The sequence below is a fragment of the Hypomesus nipponensis genome, chromosome 18 (assembly GCF_054491055.1).
Source record: "Hypomesus nipponensis isolate SF chromosome 18, ASM5449105v1, whole genome shotgun sequence".
In the NCBI taxonomy this organism is placed as follows: Eukaryota; Metazoa; Chordata; class Actinopteri; order Osmeriformes; family Osmeridae; genus Hypomesus; species Hypomesus nipponensis.
Window position 1 is genome coordinate 749,918 of NC_140378.1, and position 19,580 is coordinate 769,497.

The 19,580-nt window shown below is 40.6% G+C and overlaps 2 protein-coding genes across 6 annotated transcripts; one reads left to right on the top strand and one right to left on the bottom strand.

The window, feature by feature from the left end:
- Positions 1 to 9,485: 9,485 nt before the first annotated feature.
- On the bottom strand, positions 9,486 to 13,171 carry rwdd2b (RWD domain containing 2B). 3 transcript variants are annotated; one of them, XM_084680575.1, is made up of 5 exons: positions 12,585 to 13,171; positions 12,443 to 12,510; positions 12,252 to 12,333; positions 11,965 to 12,143; positions 9,486 to 10,610 (listed from the first exon to the last, which is right to left on the bottom strand). In XM_084680575.1, exons 1-5 carry the CDS (start codon positions 12,783 to 12,785, stop codon positions 10,358 to 10,360), a joined length of 783 nt encoding a protein of 260 aa, XP_084536701.1. In that variant the 5' UTR covers positions 12,786 to 13,171; the 3' UTR covers positions 9,486 to 10,357. The 3 variants fall into 3 exon arrangements, with proteins under 3 accessions (XP_084536701.1, XP_084536699.1, XP_084536700.1); XM_084680573.1 differs by having other exon boundaries at positions 11,965 to 12,333; positions 12,585 to 12,878; positions 12,997 to 13,167; XM_084680574.1 differs by having other exon boundaries at positions 11,965 to 12,315; positions 12,585 to 13,169.
- On the top strand, positions 10,937 to 18,693 carry LOC146250799 (uncharacterized). 3 transcript variants are annotated; one of them, XM_084680576.1, is made up of 4 exons: positions 10,942 to 11,043; positions 13,794 to 13,816; positions 17,132 to 17,253; positions 18,167 to 18,693. In XM_084680576.1, the coding sequence occupies exons 1-4, from the start codon at positions 11,026 to 11,028 to the stop codon at positions 18,322 to 18,324; spliced, it is 321 nt and encodes a 106-aa protein (XP_084536702.1). In that variant the 5' UTR covers positions 10,942 to 11,025; the 3' UTR covers positions 18,325 to 18,693. The 3 variants fall into 3 exon arrangements, 1 of the variants encoding a protein (XP_084536702.1); XR_014732101.1 differs by lacking the exon at positions 13,794 to 13,816 and having other exon boundaries at positions 10,937 to 11,043; XR_014732102.1 differs by lacking the exons at positions 10,942 to 11,043; positions 13,794 to 13,816 and adding an exon at positions 16,335 to 16,517.
- The last annotated feature ends 887 nt before the right edge of the window (positions 18,694 to 19,580 follow it).

Here is a 19,580-nt window from a genome sequence, read left to right on the forward strand (position 1 = left end):
ATTTTTATGTAAAAAAAAGTGTGGGCAAGACAGCTATATTTTCAAGAAATGTCCCTTACCTTTTAGTAATGATTGTGAATGAAGTGATTAAAAATGATTGGGTTGCAAAGTGAGGGGAATATATTAGTCACAAGTAGACAATGTTAGTGTAAGCTTGACTATACTGATATTTCTTTCCTGAATTAAGATTTGGGATGGTGTAAAGGAAAATGTAATGAGTTAATGACTATAGCCAAATGTACATCTGAAGTTATTCAAGGAAAGTTTATTTTTGTGTGGCATCTGATCCCCTAGCCAGTAGACCTAAGCACTAAATACAGGAACAGAAACTGAGGAACCTGCATAACAGGATTGGCAAGAGTACTCAAGTGTTTTGAAAGTAAACAGACACACCTTTTCCTATTGCTACAACAACCATGAGTCCATGTAATTTTCAAAACAACCAAAGCTTTAACGGCACAGCCAAATAAAACATATAGCAGTTCATTAGATATGCCAATATCAACTGTGTTACTACTGAATGTCATCTATAAATGTTTGAGAGGATAAAACCTGTACTAAAAACCATTATTCCCATTGCCAAAGCCAGTTTCCCTGCCTGGAAGGTCTATAAAAGTTGCCACAATCAGTCAATAAGCAGAAACAATAGTTAAATAAATGTTAAGATTATTAAAATAGAGTGACTTATTGGGTCTGAGGTTAATTTAACATAATATACTGTAGATGCACATATTGTGCATAGTAGTGCCATCTGTTGGATGAGAACATTATTACATACTGTATGACGTCAATCAGTCTATACCAAGGGGTAGGCAACCCTGGTCCTCGAGGGTCGCTGTCTTGCATGTTTTGGATGTTTCCCTACTCCGGCACACCTGATTCAAATGAATGGTCATTACCCGGCTTCCACAGAGCTTGATAACAACCCATTCATTTGAATCAGGTGTGCTGGAGTAGGGAAACATCTAAAACATGCAGGACAGCGGCCCTTGAGGACCAGGGTTGCCTACCCCTGGTCCATACTATGTAGTTATGTAGAGAAATAACTCCTGAAAAACACCTTGGATCGAGTTAGGCCTGAAAGGGTTAACTAAAGTTCGGGAGGCAGGTGGCACACCAAGACTCCTCCCTCTCCAATCAAACTAATATGCATCAGCCCAGTCTCCAATCAAATAATACGCATCAGCCCAGTAAAGCACGGAAGAATGTGACCAAACTCCCCTTTGTCAATTTAGAGTTCTGTATAAAGTATCTTCCGTTCCTCTGGTCCCTGTACTAGCATGTTGTTGTCACCTTTCCACCCTTCCCTTCTTTCTCTGCTTCTGTCTGTCATCTATCTAGGCTTCCCAGGGGATCTGCTGAACTGCTGCTCGGCCGTGACCCATTTGGACTCTCCGCCACACCCCGCACATAGAACAGCACATAGAACCTACATTGCTAGATCACGGGTGTACACTGAAAACGATTTTACATTTGTGGAACGTGTTTTACATTTGCAAAATGTGTTTCACATTTGCAGAACCAGTTTTACATTTGTGGATCACGTTTTAAATTTGTGGATCGTCACACGCATTCGCAATCCTTTTGGCCCCGTTTTCACTCTAGCGTCAAATCGGTGCCAAAAGTCACGTGCGTCAAATCGGTGTCAAAAGTCACATGATCGAAGTTCAGCTTTTTATGGCCCTATTTGCAAAGCTTTATGGCACCAATTTTACGCAATCCCCTGAAAATGTGTTGCAATTATGTAGTTAGAAAAAAACTCAAAGGCAAATCAAAATGTGATTGTTTGTGGACAGTTAATCACATTTGTGGATCTTGATTTACATTTGTGGAAAGCAATTTACATTTGCGGAACCAGTTTAACATTTGCGAAACACATTTTACATTTGTGGATCGTTCTATACGCATTTGCAATACTTTTGGCCCCGTTTTGAGCCCATACACCATTTCCGTGGCAACGACAGACACACGCACCACTCAGTCTCTCACACAGGTGATTGGTATTAGCTAATTAGTGGAGTCACAAGATAGAGTTTGATAGTATTTCAACCTGTTACAATTTACAAGAGGTGACTCGGCAGGTGCTGCTAATAGCCTATCTGTTTTACTACTATTGCTAATGGAACCGTACGTCACTGAGTGCGTTTACTTGACCATGAGAACCCAATTACTAGCAATTGTCGGTTTATGCCAATAATACGATTACTCCGTTTACATAACATTAGTTATGCGATTACTCAATAAACGCATCTACATGATTATTTTTATTAATCATTGTATGCTCCACGGACAAAACAACAAAGTGTCGCCGTGTCTTCCTGTATCGACCCTACTGCTGTATGTTTTATTCAATCAACACATTTAATCCTACTAAGAAAGCCGAGTAAACTCAATGATAGGCTACATCTGCTACTGCTATTACTATCCCAACTATAATTTCAGCTGTTAAAACTATAATATTTTTGTTACGACTAGCTAGCTTACTTCTTCTGTTTAACAGTTCAGCTTTAAGCTTCTTCCGCATTGTAGGCTTTTAAAGCTCTTAGCTTTGTTAGATGATGCAGTTCAGCTTCCACACCCTCTTTTGTGTGAATCACGCATTTTTTAAAATTAATTTCAGCTTTCAGCTGAAATATTCAGCTGAAGTATTTTCTAATTTTTGTATTTTCAGCCATTTAAAAAATAATAATTCAGATTTCAGCATTCCAACGCATTTTCAGCATTTTCTAGTTTTGAAAGTTCCCTTGTATAGTGAAATAATTCCAAGTCTTGAACTGAAGAAAAGGTACTAAGTCCCAACAAGTTAAAAATAAACAAAGTCCCAACAAGTGAAAAATATTGTAAGTGTTGAGGTGAGCTAGATCTTAAGTCCAAAACAGACGCACTGGAACACTGGAGTCTGATGCTAAGGTTTATTCGGACACAGGGTGACAAAAGAATCCAATTTTGCTATTGGTACAGTACAGTTGGTCACAGATACATTATGCACCCTCATATTAATGGTCCCTTGTCCTGGGGTTTCAGATTACAGGTGAGGTTTTTTTAATACAACGATAATTCTCCCAATTTACGACTAGTATTACTAGCCCTATGACAATCCTCCCAATTTACGGCTAATGGTACTGGCCCTGAACTCTGTAGCTGCATAAATGTGGGCGCAGGGTCTTAAACGTGCAACTTGATTTATAGCTGGGGGCCTCTGACTTGTAAAAGTAGAGGCATATCTACAAGTGCATTTCCTGCATTCCTCACCCCCTAATATCCAGATCTTTACACTTTGGGCTTGATATCTTCTACTGGTTTGTAGTATTAATAATAATCGGTCAACAGCTTAACCAGGGTATATGCATGAATCCTGAAGTTAATTTCAAGACTTTTTGAAGACCTTCTCAAAATATTTTAAGACCTCATCGCCAAGTTCTAATCTGCAAAAAACCTTAAGCTTAATAAACAGCTGTAGTTTGCAACTAAATCTATAGAGCACAACCATACAACAGAACTCAGATAAGCTCGGAAGAAACATAGCTCAAAATAATAAATTAAAGAATAAAAAGCAAGGTTTATAGAAATATTTGAATGTTTGAGTTCAGTGAGCGGTGATTCACCTCAGTATTGAGACACCAGATAACCTCCGCACGCATCGTTGATGTGCCACCCATAGCCACCCTGGTGTCGGCAGACGATGGGGCAGAGGTCGCTGTCATAGCTGTTTTGACAGGTTCAGCTGTTTTGTTGGGTGGTGGTGTCGCTGGTGGAGCACAGAAACTGGCAATGGACAGCTGTGGCTGCTATCTGCGGCCAATGGCGGCCTTGACCGCATTGATGCCCATCGAAGCTACGCTAATCTTCTTTTTACAATATGTACAGTAAGCCTGTTTTCAGGGACAGGCTTCAGCCATTGTATAAACTCACACTTCTCCAACCAGGGGCCTGTTCCATAAAGGCCACTCCAATAAGTTGGACTTTAAGTCCCAAACCAGACTTGAATTCGCTTAACAAGTCAAGCAGGGCTAAAGCGGTTCCATAAAGGCCAATTTCAGCTCACGCAATCCTACTAATTCAAGTTGTTCTGTCCTCCCTGTACTGTGCTGAGTATAGTTTGACAGGCAGCTAAACTCTTCCCACAAACAATCCACCGGAGACGTGTTCCTCCAACATCGTTGGTTTATTGAAAGTGTTAGAAGGTAAAACTGGAGAGAATACATAACAATGTATCAGTGACATGTTGCAAAATAAATACAGAAGCATTTTGATGTACAGATTGGCTCATAAAACAAATAAATCATTAAACTGTACAGTACAGTACGAGCAGCTGGGCTATACAGTACAGCACGGAGTAGAATGCTACATACTTGCTACATACTAGCTCTAGTCTAGTTGAGTCAAACGATACTAAGTAAGGACAAGTATTGTTTCAGAACAAAATGAAGATATTACAGAGACAGCATGCTATATACATTTCTTATTAAGAAAGTTTGGACATTTAGAAAACATGAGAAAAGCTCAGTTTTACCTAAAGAAATAATGTTTACTTTGGTAACCTTGACAACCGTATCAAACGGACACAGCTGGAGCTTCGCTAATATTAAACACATACATAAGAACAACTTTTACATCAGATATTTATCTTGGGTGAAACCTCAACATTTCAAAACCACAATATCTTACCAAAGATGCTATCAAAGGGGCCAAAAACCATTGATGAACCATAAGCTATGTAGGCATGAACAATTATGATACAGAAGCTGCGTCAACTGAAACAGGAAACAATGTAACAAGACGTGAAACACTTGAGAGCAATGACGTCACCATGCCACCCGCACCAGCAACAAACTTACAACATAACAGCAACAAACTCAAAACATAACACAAGTTATATTTAAGTAGTCAAGCTAATTGCGCATGCACCCTATTCTTAAGCAGCCCGAGCGGTAAAACATAGATCATACAATCCACAACAGCAAAAGCAATGCACACGGCCACGTGACTTCTTCCAGAAAGAACGTTCCCTTTAAGCCTTGTACTATGACAGCTCCCTCATCCACCGCTTCATCAAAATGAAACAACACGCCATGATTGACGTGAACGATAGGCTACGTAGGTCGAGGTCCTTTCTTAGACCTTTAGTTACTTAAAAAACAGACACCCTCTAAACACATGTAAATGTACTTTTTTGACATTATTTTAAATAAATAGCCTACTATTAATCAATACATTACCCAGTAGCCTAACTTTTAAACATGGTTGTGTCGGGAAAATGGAGGATATAGATGTAGCCTATGGATTTAGGTTTGTTTTGCAATATTCTATTATACAGTATGATACAATATAGTTGTTAACAGTATACTACTGTTAACCACTATACAGCTATGCTAATTATACTCGGATAATAGATTGACATAGGCCTATGCCTGATACCTAAACATTTGAAATCACAAACTAGGCAAGCCATAGGCTACATTTAACGTGGCGTGTATCAAATCATTGTTCATCATTGTTTAATACATTAGGCTAAATGTTGTAGCCTATGTAGGCTATTTAAGTTGATTTTCTATAAATGTTGAACAGATTGAACTGATGAGAATAAGAAAATTAGAATATACGTGGTAAATTGTTTTCCCGTTGGGTCAGTGTTAAAGGAACGTCTGGTTAAGCACCAAGTCAAACTAGAGAGGGTACAATTTCTGGGGAAATTGTAGGGTGTGCTTGCTTTTCTTGGTTGTAGGGGTCCGTATTTAAATTACATTTTACAACTGATATTTCTGTATATTTTATATTAAAATGCATAGCCTACTTATTTATAAAGATTACATAGATTTAAAAGCCTATTTTCTTCTGCTCATTTACAACTCAAAATACTAAGAGTGAAGAGTAGAATGAAATAGTTGTCTTCTCATTTCCCTTGGAAAAGGGAATGGTGATCAGCAACCTCATAGTTGAATCAAAACGAATACATTTGGCAGACCGGTGTAAAAATTGACCTAATCTCTATGACTTAAACGTCATTGTAAGTTTTTTCCCTTCTCATGATATTTTCAGGCATTTAGCCTACTCATATTGCATTCATTCATTATTATAAAGAACCCCCTTTGAAATGTATTTTAACAACGACGTTACCAGCAGTAGCTAGCTATCTCAGATGGAATCGCAATTCAAATAGTATCATCTGCTAACTGAAAATATGCCCCCAAAAACGGAAATAAGGTTGACATTTATTTAGGGGAAAATCACTCATTCATAAAAATGTCAGTGGTAGCAATCATTGTCAGTAACAAGGCAAAATGCGATATAGCCCTGCTGTGTGGAGAAGCTGCCCCGGTAAATTGTAGGCTACAACTACTAGACTAGTCTTGGTAGCGATTGCGTTGGTTGAATTCAATTTAACGTTACTTCCGTTGTACGGTCTAGGCTGAAATGAATTATTTTCATTAACAGATTGAAGTTTAGGCTGTGGCAATGGAGTTCAGGTTAGTAGTCACTAGTCAGATAGTTTCACCTTTTGAAAGGCTTTTGATTTAAGTAAGGGTAGTGCCGACCATGTGCCGCCGTTTGACTTCCTACTAGTACTGTAAACAGCTGTGGAGATGTTTTTGTTAGCTACAGAACTAGGCTACAGCGTTGCAGTGAGCTACACTGGTTTGAAACCACAGGTAATGGTAATTTCACCAACAAATCGTTTACTTGTAATCTAATGTCATAATAAATCCTACAACGAAAATGTATTTGTGAGGATTGTTTATTTTAACGATTGAAAACAGATGCATCATAGACCGCTGTTGTATGTGTTACCCGGGCAACAGAGGCTAATGTCATGATGCTAATGCTTCAGTGAAATAGTAGACTACTGTTTCCGAAAGTAGATGTAACTAATTCCTTATATCAGCTTATATTGTACATTACACTTCACAATTGTGTTTCATATCCGTCCGTCCGTCCGTCCGTCATCTGCCGCTTGTCCGGGGATCGCGTAGCGGGGGCAGCGACCTAAGCAGGGAGGCCCAGGCTTCCCTCTCCCCGGCCACTTCCACCACCTCTTCCTGGGGGACCCCGAGGCGTTCCCAGGCCAGCCGAGAGACATAGTCCCTCCAGCGTGTCCTGGGTCTTCCCCGGGGCCTCTTCCCAGTGGGACATGCCCGGAACACCTCACCAGGGAGGCGTCCAGGAGGCATCCTAATCAGATGCCCGAGCCACCTCAGCTGGCTCCTCTCGACACGGAGGAGCAGCGGTTCTACTCTGAGCCCCTCCCGGATGACTGAGCTTCTCACCCCATCTCTAAGGGAGAGCCCGGACACCCTGCAGAGAAAGCTCATTTCGATTTTTTTTGTATTCGCAATCTCGTTCTTTCGGTCACTACCCTTCACCACGACGGACAGATGCAGAGCCCGCATCACTGTGGACGCCGCACCGATCCGCCTGTCTTCCCTCACTCGTGAACAAGACCCCGAGATACTTGAACTCCTCCGCTTGGTTCAGGATCTCCTCCCCGACCCGGAGATGGCACTCCACCCTTTTCCGGTTGATAACCATGGCCTCAGATTTGGAGGTGTTGATTCGCATCCCAGCCGCTTCACATTCGGTTGCGAACCACTCCAGTGAGAGCTGAAGGTCACGGCCCGATGAAGCCAACAGGACCACATCATCTGCAAAAAGCAGCGACCCAATCCTGAGGTCACCAAACCGGACCCCCTCAACACCCTGGCTGCGCCTAGAAATCCTGTCCATATAGGTAATGAACAGAATCGGTGACATAGGGCAGCCCTGGCGGAGTCCAACCCTCACCGGAAACAAGTTTGACTTACTACCGGCAATGCGGACCAAACTCTGGCACCGGTCGTACAGAGACCGGACAGCCCCGATCAGGGAATCCGGTACCCCGTACTCTCGGAGCACCCCCCACATGAGCGGAGCTTTTCAACCACCTCGGCGACCTCAGCCTCAGAGATAGAAGGGCCCCCCCCGATGTCCCCAGACTCTGCCTCCACGTCGGAAAGCGTGTTGGTGGAATTAAGGAGGTCTTCGAAGTATTCCTTCCACCGATCCAGGACGTCCCCCGTCGAAGTCAGCAGCGCACCATCCCCACCGTATACAGTGTTGACAGAGCATTGCTTCCCCCTCCTGAGTCGCCAGATGGTGGTCCAGAACCTTTTTGAAGCCGTTCGGAAGTCATATGTGTTTCATATCACAAAGTAAAATGAGTAAATAGTTATCACCCTGGCCTCTTTGCTTGTGGTGTTTCTGCAGCTCCCTTGCAGTAAAGCAGTTAGCCTAGCTATTTCCCAGAAGTTAACGAGCTGCTAAACTAATGTTCTGCTTGAGGTGGTCACGCGGTATTTCGTGACGTTAGTGACGTCAGTAGCGTCAGTGACTGTGGCTAGCAAGTTAACCACCGTTAGCTTCACTTTTGGCACAAAAACTTAATTAAAACCTAATCCTTGCAACGGAACATAAATCCCAATAGAACCAACGCAATCGTGACCAAGACGAACCTTTTGACATCGACTTTGTCTATGTAGTCCAAATATTGACTGAGCCTTAGGGGCGCGAAAATAAACAATATTAAAAATAAATATATATGTGAGATAACAATGGTTTGTGCTCGCCGAAGGCAAGCACACCCCAACTAAGTCTGACAGTTAGTCTGACCCTGACCAGACTAGTTTCGCAGCCTAAGTTGCCATAGTAACCGAGTTCGAACTACGTTGATCAAGCTTTATGGAACCGAATGAACTAGAAATCAGTCAGACCAACTGACATAAGTCTGGCTTATTCGGTAAACTTGCTTTATGGAAAAGGCCTCAGGAGTCCGCAAATGTACATTTCCCCATTTCAGAGTTTGTTTCGCGACATGTGGAGGGCGACACATCAACTAACCGTGCATTTTGCAAAATACGTGACTCGCTGACCGAGCACGTCGTTCTTTATAATCTTCATGGGGAGGAAAATAAATATGTTCATGCATTCTTTTTGGAGTCAAACTCTTTGGACAAAGCGTGAACAAAATGTAATACCTTGTAAAATCGGGATTAAGACTTTTTAATACCTTTTAAAGGCCTTAATTTTCCCTAAATTGATTTATCAACTTTGAATACTTTTTAAGACCCCGCGGATACCCTGTTAACATATGGTTTCCAGTAATATAGAATATACTCAAAAGATGGATGAGAGTTTCAATTTAAATCTGATAAACCATTATTCATAATTAATCTTCATTATTTTAACAATGTGCTGTCAAATTCTACTTCACTACATGTCCAAAAGTCAGCTTGTTCCTCCCCACTAGATCTGCCTCGTGCAATTATTGTGAAGTGTAATCGTCTGGGAGCAACAACAGCCCAGCCACGGTGTTGTAGCTGAAGTACAAAGGACATAAAATTGAGCATAACAAAATCATCTGTTGCATCATTCATCAGAGTTCACAGCTCCTTCTTGAAGCATAATCTGAATAAGAACTGTGCATTGAGTTTCACAAAAAGGGTTTCCATAGCTGAGCAGCTGTCCCCAAGCTTTATTAGGGTTAGGGTTAATAAATCACGCTTCACTATCTGGCAGTCAAACAGGCAAAACTTTTGTTTCTGTGAAGGGTACTCTTAAAGCTACAGGATACAAATTAATTCGAATTGGGTGCTTCCAACTTTGTCGCAACAGACTGGGGAATGCCCTTTCCTGTTCCAGAATGACAGAACATGAAAATATATCAATTGCATCAATGTTATCGAAAAATAAATCTGGGATAAATCAGATATCCTAGATACACAACATAAACATAGCATTATAACTTGTATCTGCACAAATTACAACTTGTATCTGCACAAAAGATTGCAAACGCAGTTAGGTGCTATAGCCTGGTGTAAGGTGCTATGGCCTAGTGTAACTCCCGTTGTGAATGCGCTCTTCTAAAAGTGCACTGAAACACTGGCAAGTAAAGCAAAACAAATTGACAACATTCTATTGTGTTCTCATAATCAGTAGAGGTCCTAGTATATTTGGCACCCTAGGGAAGATTTATCACCAGATTTAACAAGCCAGACATCACTACACAACTCTGAAGCCATGTTTCTCTCTGTTCTTTGGCTGGACTTTGGACTGCATGCTATGGCAACCCTAACCAATGCCGCACAAAAGTCTGCTATAACCAATCCGAAAAAATAAAATAATAATACATTATTTTCATTCACACAATCATTGTTTTTATGATGGATTGTCGCTGTCACGTTTGGGTACTCGAGTACTCCATCCCTACTACTCATCAATTTCATGATCATGTTTCATATTGAAATTTGAAAGATAAGTTTATGTTTTATCATTACCATTAAATGTGCCCTTAAACTACAGGTTAGAGACAACCAATAGATGACCACTATTTTCCCTCAATACCAAAGTACAGCTGAAAGACATTTCCACATCCTTTATCATTTAAAAACTGATAGAGCTGTCCAAGGTCCATGTGATTGCCTCTGTTACCATGTGGATCAAACATGGTTTCTTTAAAGCCTGTGAACCTGTTAAGCGTGTTCTTACAGTTCCCAGTACGGCCTTCTGCATCCTGATTGTCCAGAGTAAAATCCTCCCTGTGGCGAATCATGATCTTCTTCCATGTTAAAACCTTCACTCTAGAAAACACAGGCAATACAGGAAGATTAAGCCTCTATACCTTTGTATTAGCAGGGACACCCATTTGAGACCAAGGTCTTTTTCCAATGTGACAGAATTTATTATAAATTTTACGTGATCCAAATCATGCAGAGTATTCCACTTAAGTGGAGCATTAACAGCAAAGTTGATTTACCCATTTCTTAACTACATTCTGATGCAGCAGACAATAATGATTCCTTAGACCATAGTGAGTAGTGAATCTGAAGGCAATATACAGCAGTGTTTCCCCTATGTTGATTTTGTCGTGGCGGCCCGCCACGGCTAAATTTCTGCCGCCACGGTATCAGAAATAGGGCTGTACAAGATTTTAGGCCGTCTATCAGCAGTGATTGTTAGAGTGCATGTCGGAGAAAATCAAGGAGTTGAGATTGCATGGGTTCCTTGAGAACTGTAAGTCTTATAACTTATGTTTTCAGTTCATTAAAGCCTGTTATTGTATTAGTCTACAGTTATTGCAAATTTAAGTTAACTGTTGATGTTCGTTGTTTGTATTCTTCCCCTGCTAGCATAATTGCATGCATGTTGATTTGATAGCGATTGCTGCCCTTGCTCACGTTTGTATTTTAGGTTCATTATTATGCTGAAATAGTTTTAATTAATAGTGGATATATTGTTATTATTTGCTACAGAATGCTTAGCCTATCAATATCATATGAAGCCGACAGTGTACATGCTTTCGAGTACCTTGATCGATAGGCTAGGCTACTGACCATTTACAATAAGTGGTTACGTCAATTATTAATTGGCAGCATATTTCTGCCATTTAGAACATAATTTAAGTAGCCTAACTGTATTGCTTTACGGAAAAGAGGATATATGTATATATATATATATATATATATATAAATATATGCAATATTACATTTGTTATTAGACTGTTACATTAACCTACTCCAAAATATAGGGTTAGAACTTCACTTCGGCCGAGGAGGGGGGGGGGGGGGGGGGGGGGGTCGGACAGACCTGCCCCCACTGCAAAAAAAAATCTTAGGGGAAACACTGTACAATACCTGTTGATAAATATCGTCACCATAAAGCTGATTATATATTTTATATAATATATGTACCCTTTTAATGTCGAAATTTGTAAGACCGCTTAAGTGTGGAGAGTATTTAGAAAACAACAAATTAGCATTATTACAAGTGTTCAACTGATGTGTGAAGTTCCTTATAAAGGTGTTATCCTCCCTGTGATGAGAAAAGGGACTTCTAAATCAGCACAAACTTTTTAACCACTACAACTTTTTTGATCTACTGTCAGAAGATGGCTAATTCTTAGATATCCATTCCATGTATTCCATTATGCCATACCTTGCCCAGAACTCCTCACAAGCAGGCTTGGATCCCTCCACGCATACAATGCCAGGCTTTCCAGGCATGCTGAATCCTGTGAGCTCTAGCTCCTTAGACCACTCCATGATATTCTTCCTTTTCATCTTGTTATATATGTGGTGGCTGTAGATCCACAGTCTGGTGAAAGTGTCTTTGGTCTGAGGGAAATCAGACACACTCTTGGTAGCCCAGGTTGTAGGTGAGCTATTTTCAATGTACCGGTGTGCATTGTCTCTGACCCACCCCACCACAAAAAGCACACACACTTCTCCACAGCAGTTGTCCATCAGGTATGTGTTCAGCTCTGAGTGAAGCTGGGTTTGCTGAGTTCTGTTTAGATCAGAGCACCTATTGAGAATAATTGTTTTTACTTAATTGGAGAATATTCTTCATGTCCTTTGGAACAGTAAGTGTTTCACCAAATTGTCAAATATTACAGTAATGTTGAAAGGCACACCTTATGGTTATCTCTGGTAAGACAGTTGGGTATTCAGATGGGTAAGTGCAACGTATTGTCACAATCACCTGGAAAAGCAAGTAAAGTGTAGATTAAAATACAACTGATATTTTAAGCTCATGTTCACATTCTCAATAGTTACCTCTTTGGTGACAGTGCCAATTTTCAGTTTAATAACAAACTGGGGTCTAGAAGTTAGGGTATTTGTTGAGTTATCCACACGCTCCACTAGTTCTGCAAGTGCCAGCTGGTCAGTTATCTCAAACTCCTCCAGAGATGAAAACATACTTGACAGCAGGTCAATCTCTGCTTTTTGGGCTTCAGCCCACTCCACATGAGCCATATCCTTAAGTATTTTATGGAACAATTCTCATTTATGAGTGGCGTTAAGTATTTAATCCAGGATTGACTGTTTAATCTTTCCCACGGCGCCAACCTAGAAGAGAACGGTAGAATAAAGTTATGAAACTGTCTGCGTCAGTTTAAGGTGCAATGATATGAGGAAATCGTCTCAAACTGTTGCATTTCATGAATAGTAAGCAATTAGCAAGCACGTTTTTGTGTCACTGGACGATCTGTCGAGATGCTCTGTGGCGTCTAGTATTTCCGGTTTAATTCGCTTTCAGAATAAGAGCAGGCCTACGAAGTAAGATAATTTTGTGTGCATGCCTGTGGGTAGTTAGTCTGACGTTGTCATACTCATAATTCTAGTCAGAATATGAGTCTGAAAACTCTCCCTTGGGCTGTGACTACAGGGCATGTTTCAACCAAACTCGTAAAACAAATGCCTCTTCGCTCAATTGGATAGACCTACAACCAATCAGAGCAACGTAATATGTTGTTTGTTGAAAACGAACTCAACCCAAGGGCTCTTTTGTGACGTTGTTGATTACGTTACCGTTGATCATCTGTCCATCATCGTATAAAGCCCGCCCTGGCAATTTCATTGGTCCGATCCTGGTTTTATGTAGTTGCTCCATAGAGTTAACAGAGAATGTATAATATAGAGAGAACTGCCACTCTCTGGAAACTTCCGGGTTCTGAACTGGTTGGAGTTCCATGTGAGGGCGCTAACGAGCGAGTGCAGAATGAATGGAGGTCTATGGAACTATACCCCTCAAAATCCACTTTTCTCAGGATATAATTTTTTGTATAGTAATTTGAATTCTGAATTCAAAAGGGAAGGCAAAAAAAATACACACTGCTGGCTGTTAGATTTTTTTAACGTCGCCTTTCTATTCTAAAAAGCTTTTGAAAATGTAATTGACGTCATACACATCGTACAACCAGAGCTACTGCTTTACGGCAAGCTCTGGTCACTTACTTTTTCTCTTTTGTTTTTTTCTCTCAGGGCATCGACAACACAGCTGACAGGTTAGGCTCTCCCTGTCAATACACATGCTAGAAAGAGTTTTGGCTTGCTGATGTTGTTGCTAATGTTGCTAATGCTCTGACATTCTGATTCCGCTTCGGATGCCATCAAGCAAGAGCTCTGGTCGTATCAGTCCTTCACTAACCAATCAGCATTCATTAGGAGAATGCTAGCGTGTTAAAGGCCCCAACGACTCACCCTGTAAGAAATCAAAAGGACATAAGTACTCGTTCATTCAACTTTCGACCTATAATCCATGTTGAACATGCAAAAACTACAATCAAATCAGAGATTTCTCAACGACAATCAGGCAAAAGAGACAAATTTAGCCGTTTAGCTCCATAGACTCCCATTCAACATGCACTCTCTTGCGATCACCCCCAGTGGAACTCTGGTGGAACTGCAACCAAATTCGGTACAATGGGGTTTAATAGGGAGTGGCAAGGCTCTCCTTAAACAGGCTCTGGAGTTAATATAACTAGAGACAGCTACTTCTGTCTTCCAAGTCGCGTCCCCATTCATTTCTATGAAAAGTGCTCAGTGGCGCAGTGAGGCAAGCGAGAGCGTGAGACTGGACGCAGCCATCTTTCCACTTCTGTGTCTTCCGGTCTAGCTTTAAACAGTGGCTCTTTTTTTCCCTAGCTCCGAGACCTCATGCACGCTTGCAACTAGCTGTACACGTCATACTTTGCGACAACCAGTCACGAGCATAGATTTATATGGTTACGAGCGTGTGGGCATTGCAGTTGCAGAATCTATGGGCAGAACGGGTTACAAGTCCGATAAGAATCATGATGCAAACTTTACGGAAATTTATTCTGTCACTGTATAGTATTCCTTTCCTTTTTTAGGCTATATGGCTAAATATAGGGCTATTCTAGATGAAACTCATCACATATGTTGCTTTTGTTCTTCGTGATATGAGTATGATTTACAACGCATTGTATTGGATGAAATAAACTGTTACCATGAACAGCTCCGTCGTTGTTCTCGCCAGGCAAAGAAAGCTTAATAATTATTTTGGTAACCGAAATCTTCCATAATGCTGACTTACCATAGCTTACTGTCAACTTTATATTCAAACGAAATGCCACAAAATTCACACTGCCTTCAATTTCACATCAGTGTCAAAATCCGACCTGTGTTTTACATGCTCAACCTAGAAAACCAAACGTCTATTAATGGATAGGCTATAACGTGATCTAACAAGACGTGTTAATAATGTAATAAATAAAAGCTCGAGAAGTGTGTCTAAAATATACTTTATTGAACATTTGCCTTTGAAAGGGGCATATTCATAGAACCAAAGGCTACAAGACGTTTCCATAAGATGTAAGTGGGAGTGAAACAGTCACTGAGGACCTTCATTGTCCCACAAAAGCAGTCTGGCTTGATGACACGACCAAAAAAAGAATAATGGGTGTGTTTAACAAAAGCTTCTGAAGGCAAGACTAATATTATTTAAATATATATAATTTCCTAGTGTGGTTAACAGTTAAAGTATTAATCTTCGTCTTTGCTCCAGATAGACATGTCAACAATCTATGCTCGCACTTAACATAATATATTTGCCATCATGTCATGAACGTTTTTACGAAAAATCTAATCTGATTGAAAATAACGGGAATAAACTATATTAACAACATTTCATGTAGGCCTATGTGTGACAACGATTTGCTAAACTTGCTACAACAAGGCAGGCAACTCAAGCCATTTCTCCCTGTGCTCATTCAATATAAGTCTATGACTCATTCAGCTCAATGTAAATCGGCTATCGGCCAATGTGAACTTTTGTGCTCGTGCCCTGTTAGTATCCGCAGGCACATTTTCAGGCAACTTTTGTTGACGTAAGCAAATAAATGGGCTGCTAGTTTACCCATTTCGGATTGGTTTCAATCTTAGCAAAAATCAGAAAAAGTATTCTATGAAAAAGCTAGTAGTATGAGCCAGGTTCGAGAATCGAACAAAAATTCTTGGGGGAGATGGGCGAGGGGTGGGGGCTTGAGTTGTTCCCAATACGAGACCCTCCAGACCCAACTTCCTGACCAAATTTTTTTGAGGGCGGGGAGAAGTTGGGCTGGCAGCCAGGCTAGTGGGTAGCCACAAGTAGTGTTGGAAAGTTCGGATCATTTTACTGACTCGGTTCTTTTAATCTCGTTCAGTATTATTTTACTATTAAAAATAAATTCCTAGATAAAAATAATGCATCATTACAGTTTGTATGATTCAAAATGGTCATTTCACACAAGCATGTAATTATCGCGGCAAACAATTACACTGCACTTAACTGCAAGTAAAGTACAAAAAAGTCTAAATAACAAAACCTGTAATTATTACTTGTGAACGAATATCATTCAAGTCTTACTAAACCGTCACACAAAAGTGAATGAGGTAAACAAATCCTTTCTATTTCCTCTTCTGAGCCTATACAGATCAGGTGAAAAATTATCCAAAGACCCGTACCCGGAGACTGAGGCAAAATTAACAAATAATTTCTGTTTCGTCTAGCTGGCAGTAGTGAGCCTATGCAAGTCACTGCATGATCCAAAGACTCATACCCGGCAGATGAACAAATCGTTCACCTCCCAACCGTGTCACTGGATCAATGTTTCGTTCTTCTGCCAACCGAGTCTTGGATCAATGTTTCGTTCTTCTGCCAACCGAGTCTTTGGATCAATGATTTGTTCATCTGCAGATGTTATGGTTAGTGGGTTCATTGGGGAACAGACAATCATAATGCTTAATACCTATGATCCAAACCAGGATGACCCCACCTTCTATGTGAACTTCCTTCTTAAAGTAACAAGTTACCCCTCAGAGCTTGTAATTGGAGGTGATTTTAACCTGGTGTAGCATCCAATCGAACTCAGAAGGCCAGAACTGATGGTTAAACCAACTTTTATTCTTTCCGTCCGTGCCATTCAACCAACGTAAGAGCAACACAAGAACAAATAAACCATGATTACCATTTCGTACATTTTCTCAGTATTTCTAGCTAGATCTTACATTAGCAAAACCGTATTACCATACATTCATACATAGACATTTCAAATGGCTCAAGATACATTCATTTATATCACAAACCTTGTTCCCCTGTCGACTGTAGCTAAACATTTAAAGAAGTTGTGATCTTTTTACTGTTATTTATGCTTTTCACCATTAAACGTAACTTTCTTAACCTTTCTTCTTTTCTTCTTCATGCAAACGTTCGTATTCCGTTACTTCCGCTCAAATCAGGAAGTTATCAAAATAGAAACCATGTATATGAGCCATGTACCATGTATATAAACTAATCTGACCTTTACACCTGGTATTAGACCCCACCATGGACAGATCCTCTTCCACTCCCATACCTTTAACCTTGCGGCCAAGACACTCCAAAGAAAACTCTCAGACCTACAGAAACTTGATATATGGCGAGAGCAACATACTTCTCAGCGTGAGTATAGCTTTTATTCTCATAGACATAAAGATTAATCTAGGATTGACAACTTCTTTATTCATACATCTAAAACCCTTCTAGTCTCATCCAGTGAATATTTAGCAAGGACACTCTCAGACCATCCTCCACTTTTGCTGCAAATGGCTATAAAGGACTCTAGCTGGAGGCCCAAAAGCTGGAAGTTACCCAACCATTTAGTCAATGACAGTGACTTTGTTACAATGATTAACGCACAGCTGGAATACTATTTTAATATTATTTCAAATTCTGCTTCTCCTGCTATTGTTTTGGAGGCCCTCAAAGCCCATATAAGAGGTAACATCATTAGTTACTCCTCGTGGGAAAAAAAACAGTTAGCATGGCAGATAAGACAAGTGTGACGCTGCTAGGAATATCCCTATTATTAAGCAGAATGACGGAGAGTTGGTCCGCAACAACCCTATCATCAATCAAGCGTTTGCAGACTTTTACAAGTCTCTCTATTCCTCACAGGGTGAGAAGTCACAGGACATGTATGAATTCCTAGATGGGCTGGGTATTCCTAAAATAAGGAAATAACCAAACAAGAGGTACTGGACGCCATGGCACAACTACCTTCAGGGAGACCTCCGGGGCCTGATGGTTTCTCAATAGACTTCTTTAAGACATTTGCAGCTAAACTTATAGATCCTCTCTTAGATATATTAAAGTAGTCCATCAAGAATGGTAGGTTGCCTGAAACCTTGGATCAGGCCCTTTATTATAGTTTTATCTAAACCAGGAAAGGATCCTAGATTGTGTGAATAGTATAGACCTATTTCACTTTTTTCATCCGAGTATAAAATTCTAACAAAAATAATTGCAGTTGAATGTAGATGTAAAAAGCTTCATTTTTTCACAACTGACATGGGTCCTTTCTTCACTTTTACAGGTCTGGAGGGTCATGCAGAGGCCTGCTCAACAGAGGGTGCTGGGAGAAAAACTGATCCCTTGCTGGACTACCCCCCTCTAGCTGGACAGAACCAGAATCAGGACAGCTTCTCTTCAGCCCTGACCCCAGGACAGCTTCATCCAGCTGGCCTGCCCTGACTGCCTGCCTGCAGGTCCTGCTTGCCCCCGCCTGCAGGCCCTGCTTGCCCCCGCCTGAAGGCCCTGCTTGCCCCTGGTTGCCCCTGCCTGCAGGCCCTGCTTGCCCCCTGCCTGCAGGCCCTGCTTGCCCCTCCAGAGACAGACAGTCACCCCACAGACACAGTAGCTCTGCAGACTGCTTTTTTGAGGATATTGACGAAAAAGGACAAACCAGCATTTTTTACTTTGATGACAGTCTAAATGTTTAATCCTTTCCATGTCCCAGCATGCCAACCTGCTGACTTTTAGTGTCTTAAGTAATGAAACCATTTCAAGTTATAGACTTTTGACCTGAATCCAATGATTAGTCATCTGAATAAAAACCACTCAAGAGAAATACTGCTTCTTGAATGATTTGTGCTCCACATCAGTACATCTCACACATTTGCCTTTCTTTCCATGGGATTCATGGAAATGCTAGTTTCTGCTCCACCATTGTGTAATAAAAAATATAATTTAGGACAGCAATTACATTTTTGTGTTATCCTTTCGCATTACACACATTTAGTCAATATTCTTATACTCAATCGATTGTTGTCATTTTACCATACTGTTCATATTGAACAGACATCAGTGTTTGGGAAGATTACTGTATATTTCTACTTTTGATCGGTATTTCCATCGTACATTTGGTCTTTAATTTCAATTGGAAGTGTTATTAAAAGGTCTTAAAAAGTCTTAAATTTAACTTGTTTACACCCGTAGACACCCTGTGAAGCCCCCACCCCCACTCCAGAGACAGTTGGTGACAGAGAGGTGCAGACATTAAGTTAAACGTGGTTATGCCTTAAAGTAAAAAATAGAGACTAAATGTGGATGTAAATGAATGTTGACACTCAGTTCTCTGAGTTGGTGCATGTCAGTTTAGGCAAAGGTTGTCTTTTAAACCTTTAGGTTTCAAAATAATTCAGATTTGATTGGAACTCTCTCTTTTATACATTTACAGTTGGATTTGACATTTAACAGCCATTTAATTTATTAAACAAGTTGTTTAACTCAAACAACCATAACACAGTATGGTATACAAAGCTGCAGTCAGATTTGGAGAAATTGTTAGCTTGGATGTTATCTTGCAATATACATGGGGTCTTGATGATGATGCGCGCGCAGCTTCAAGGCAGAAAGACGCGTTCCATTTCAGGGGACTCCGAGACCTGAGAGCGTCACTAGCATCTCGTCATATCACGCAGTTGGAGCACAGCTAGATCATCAGCGTC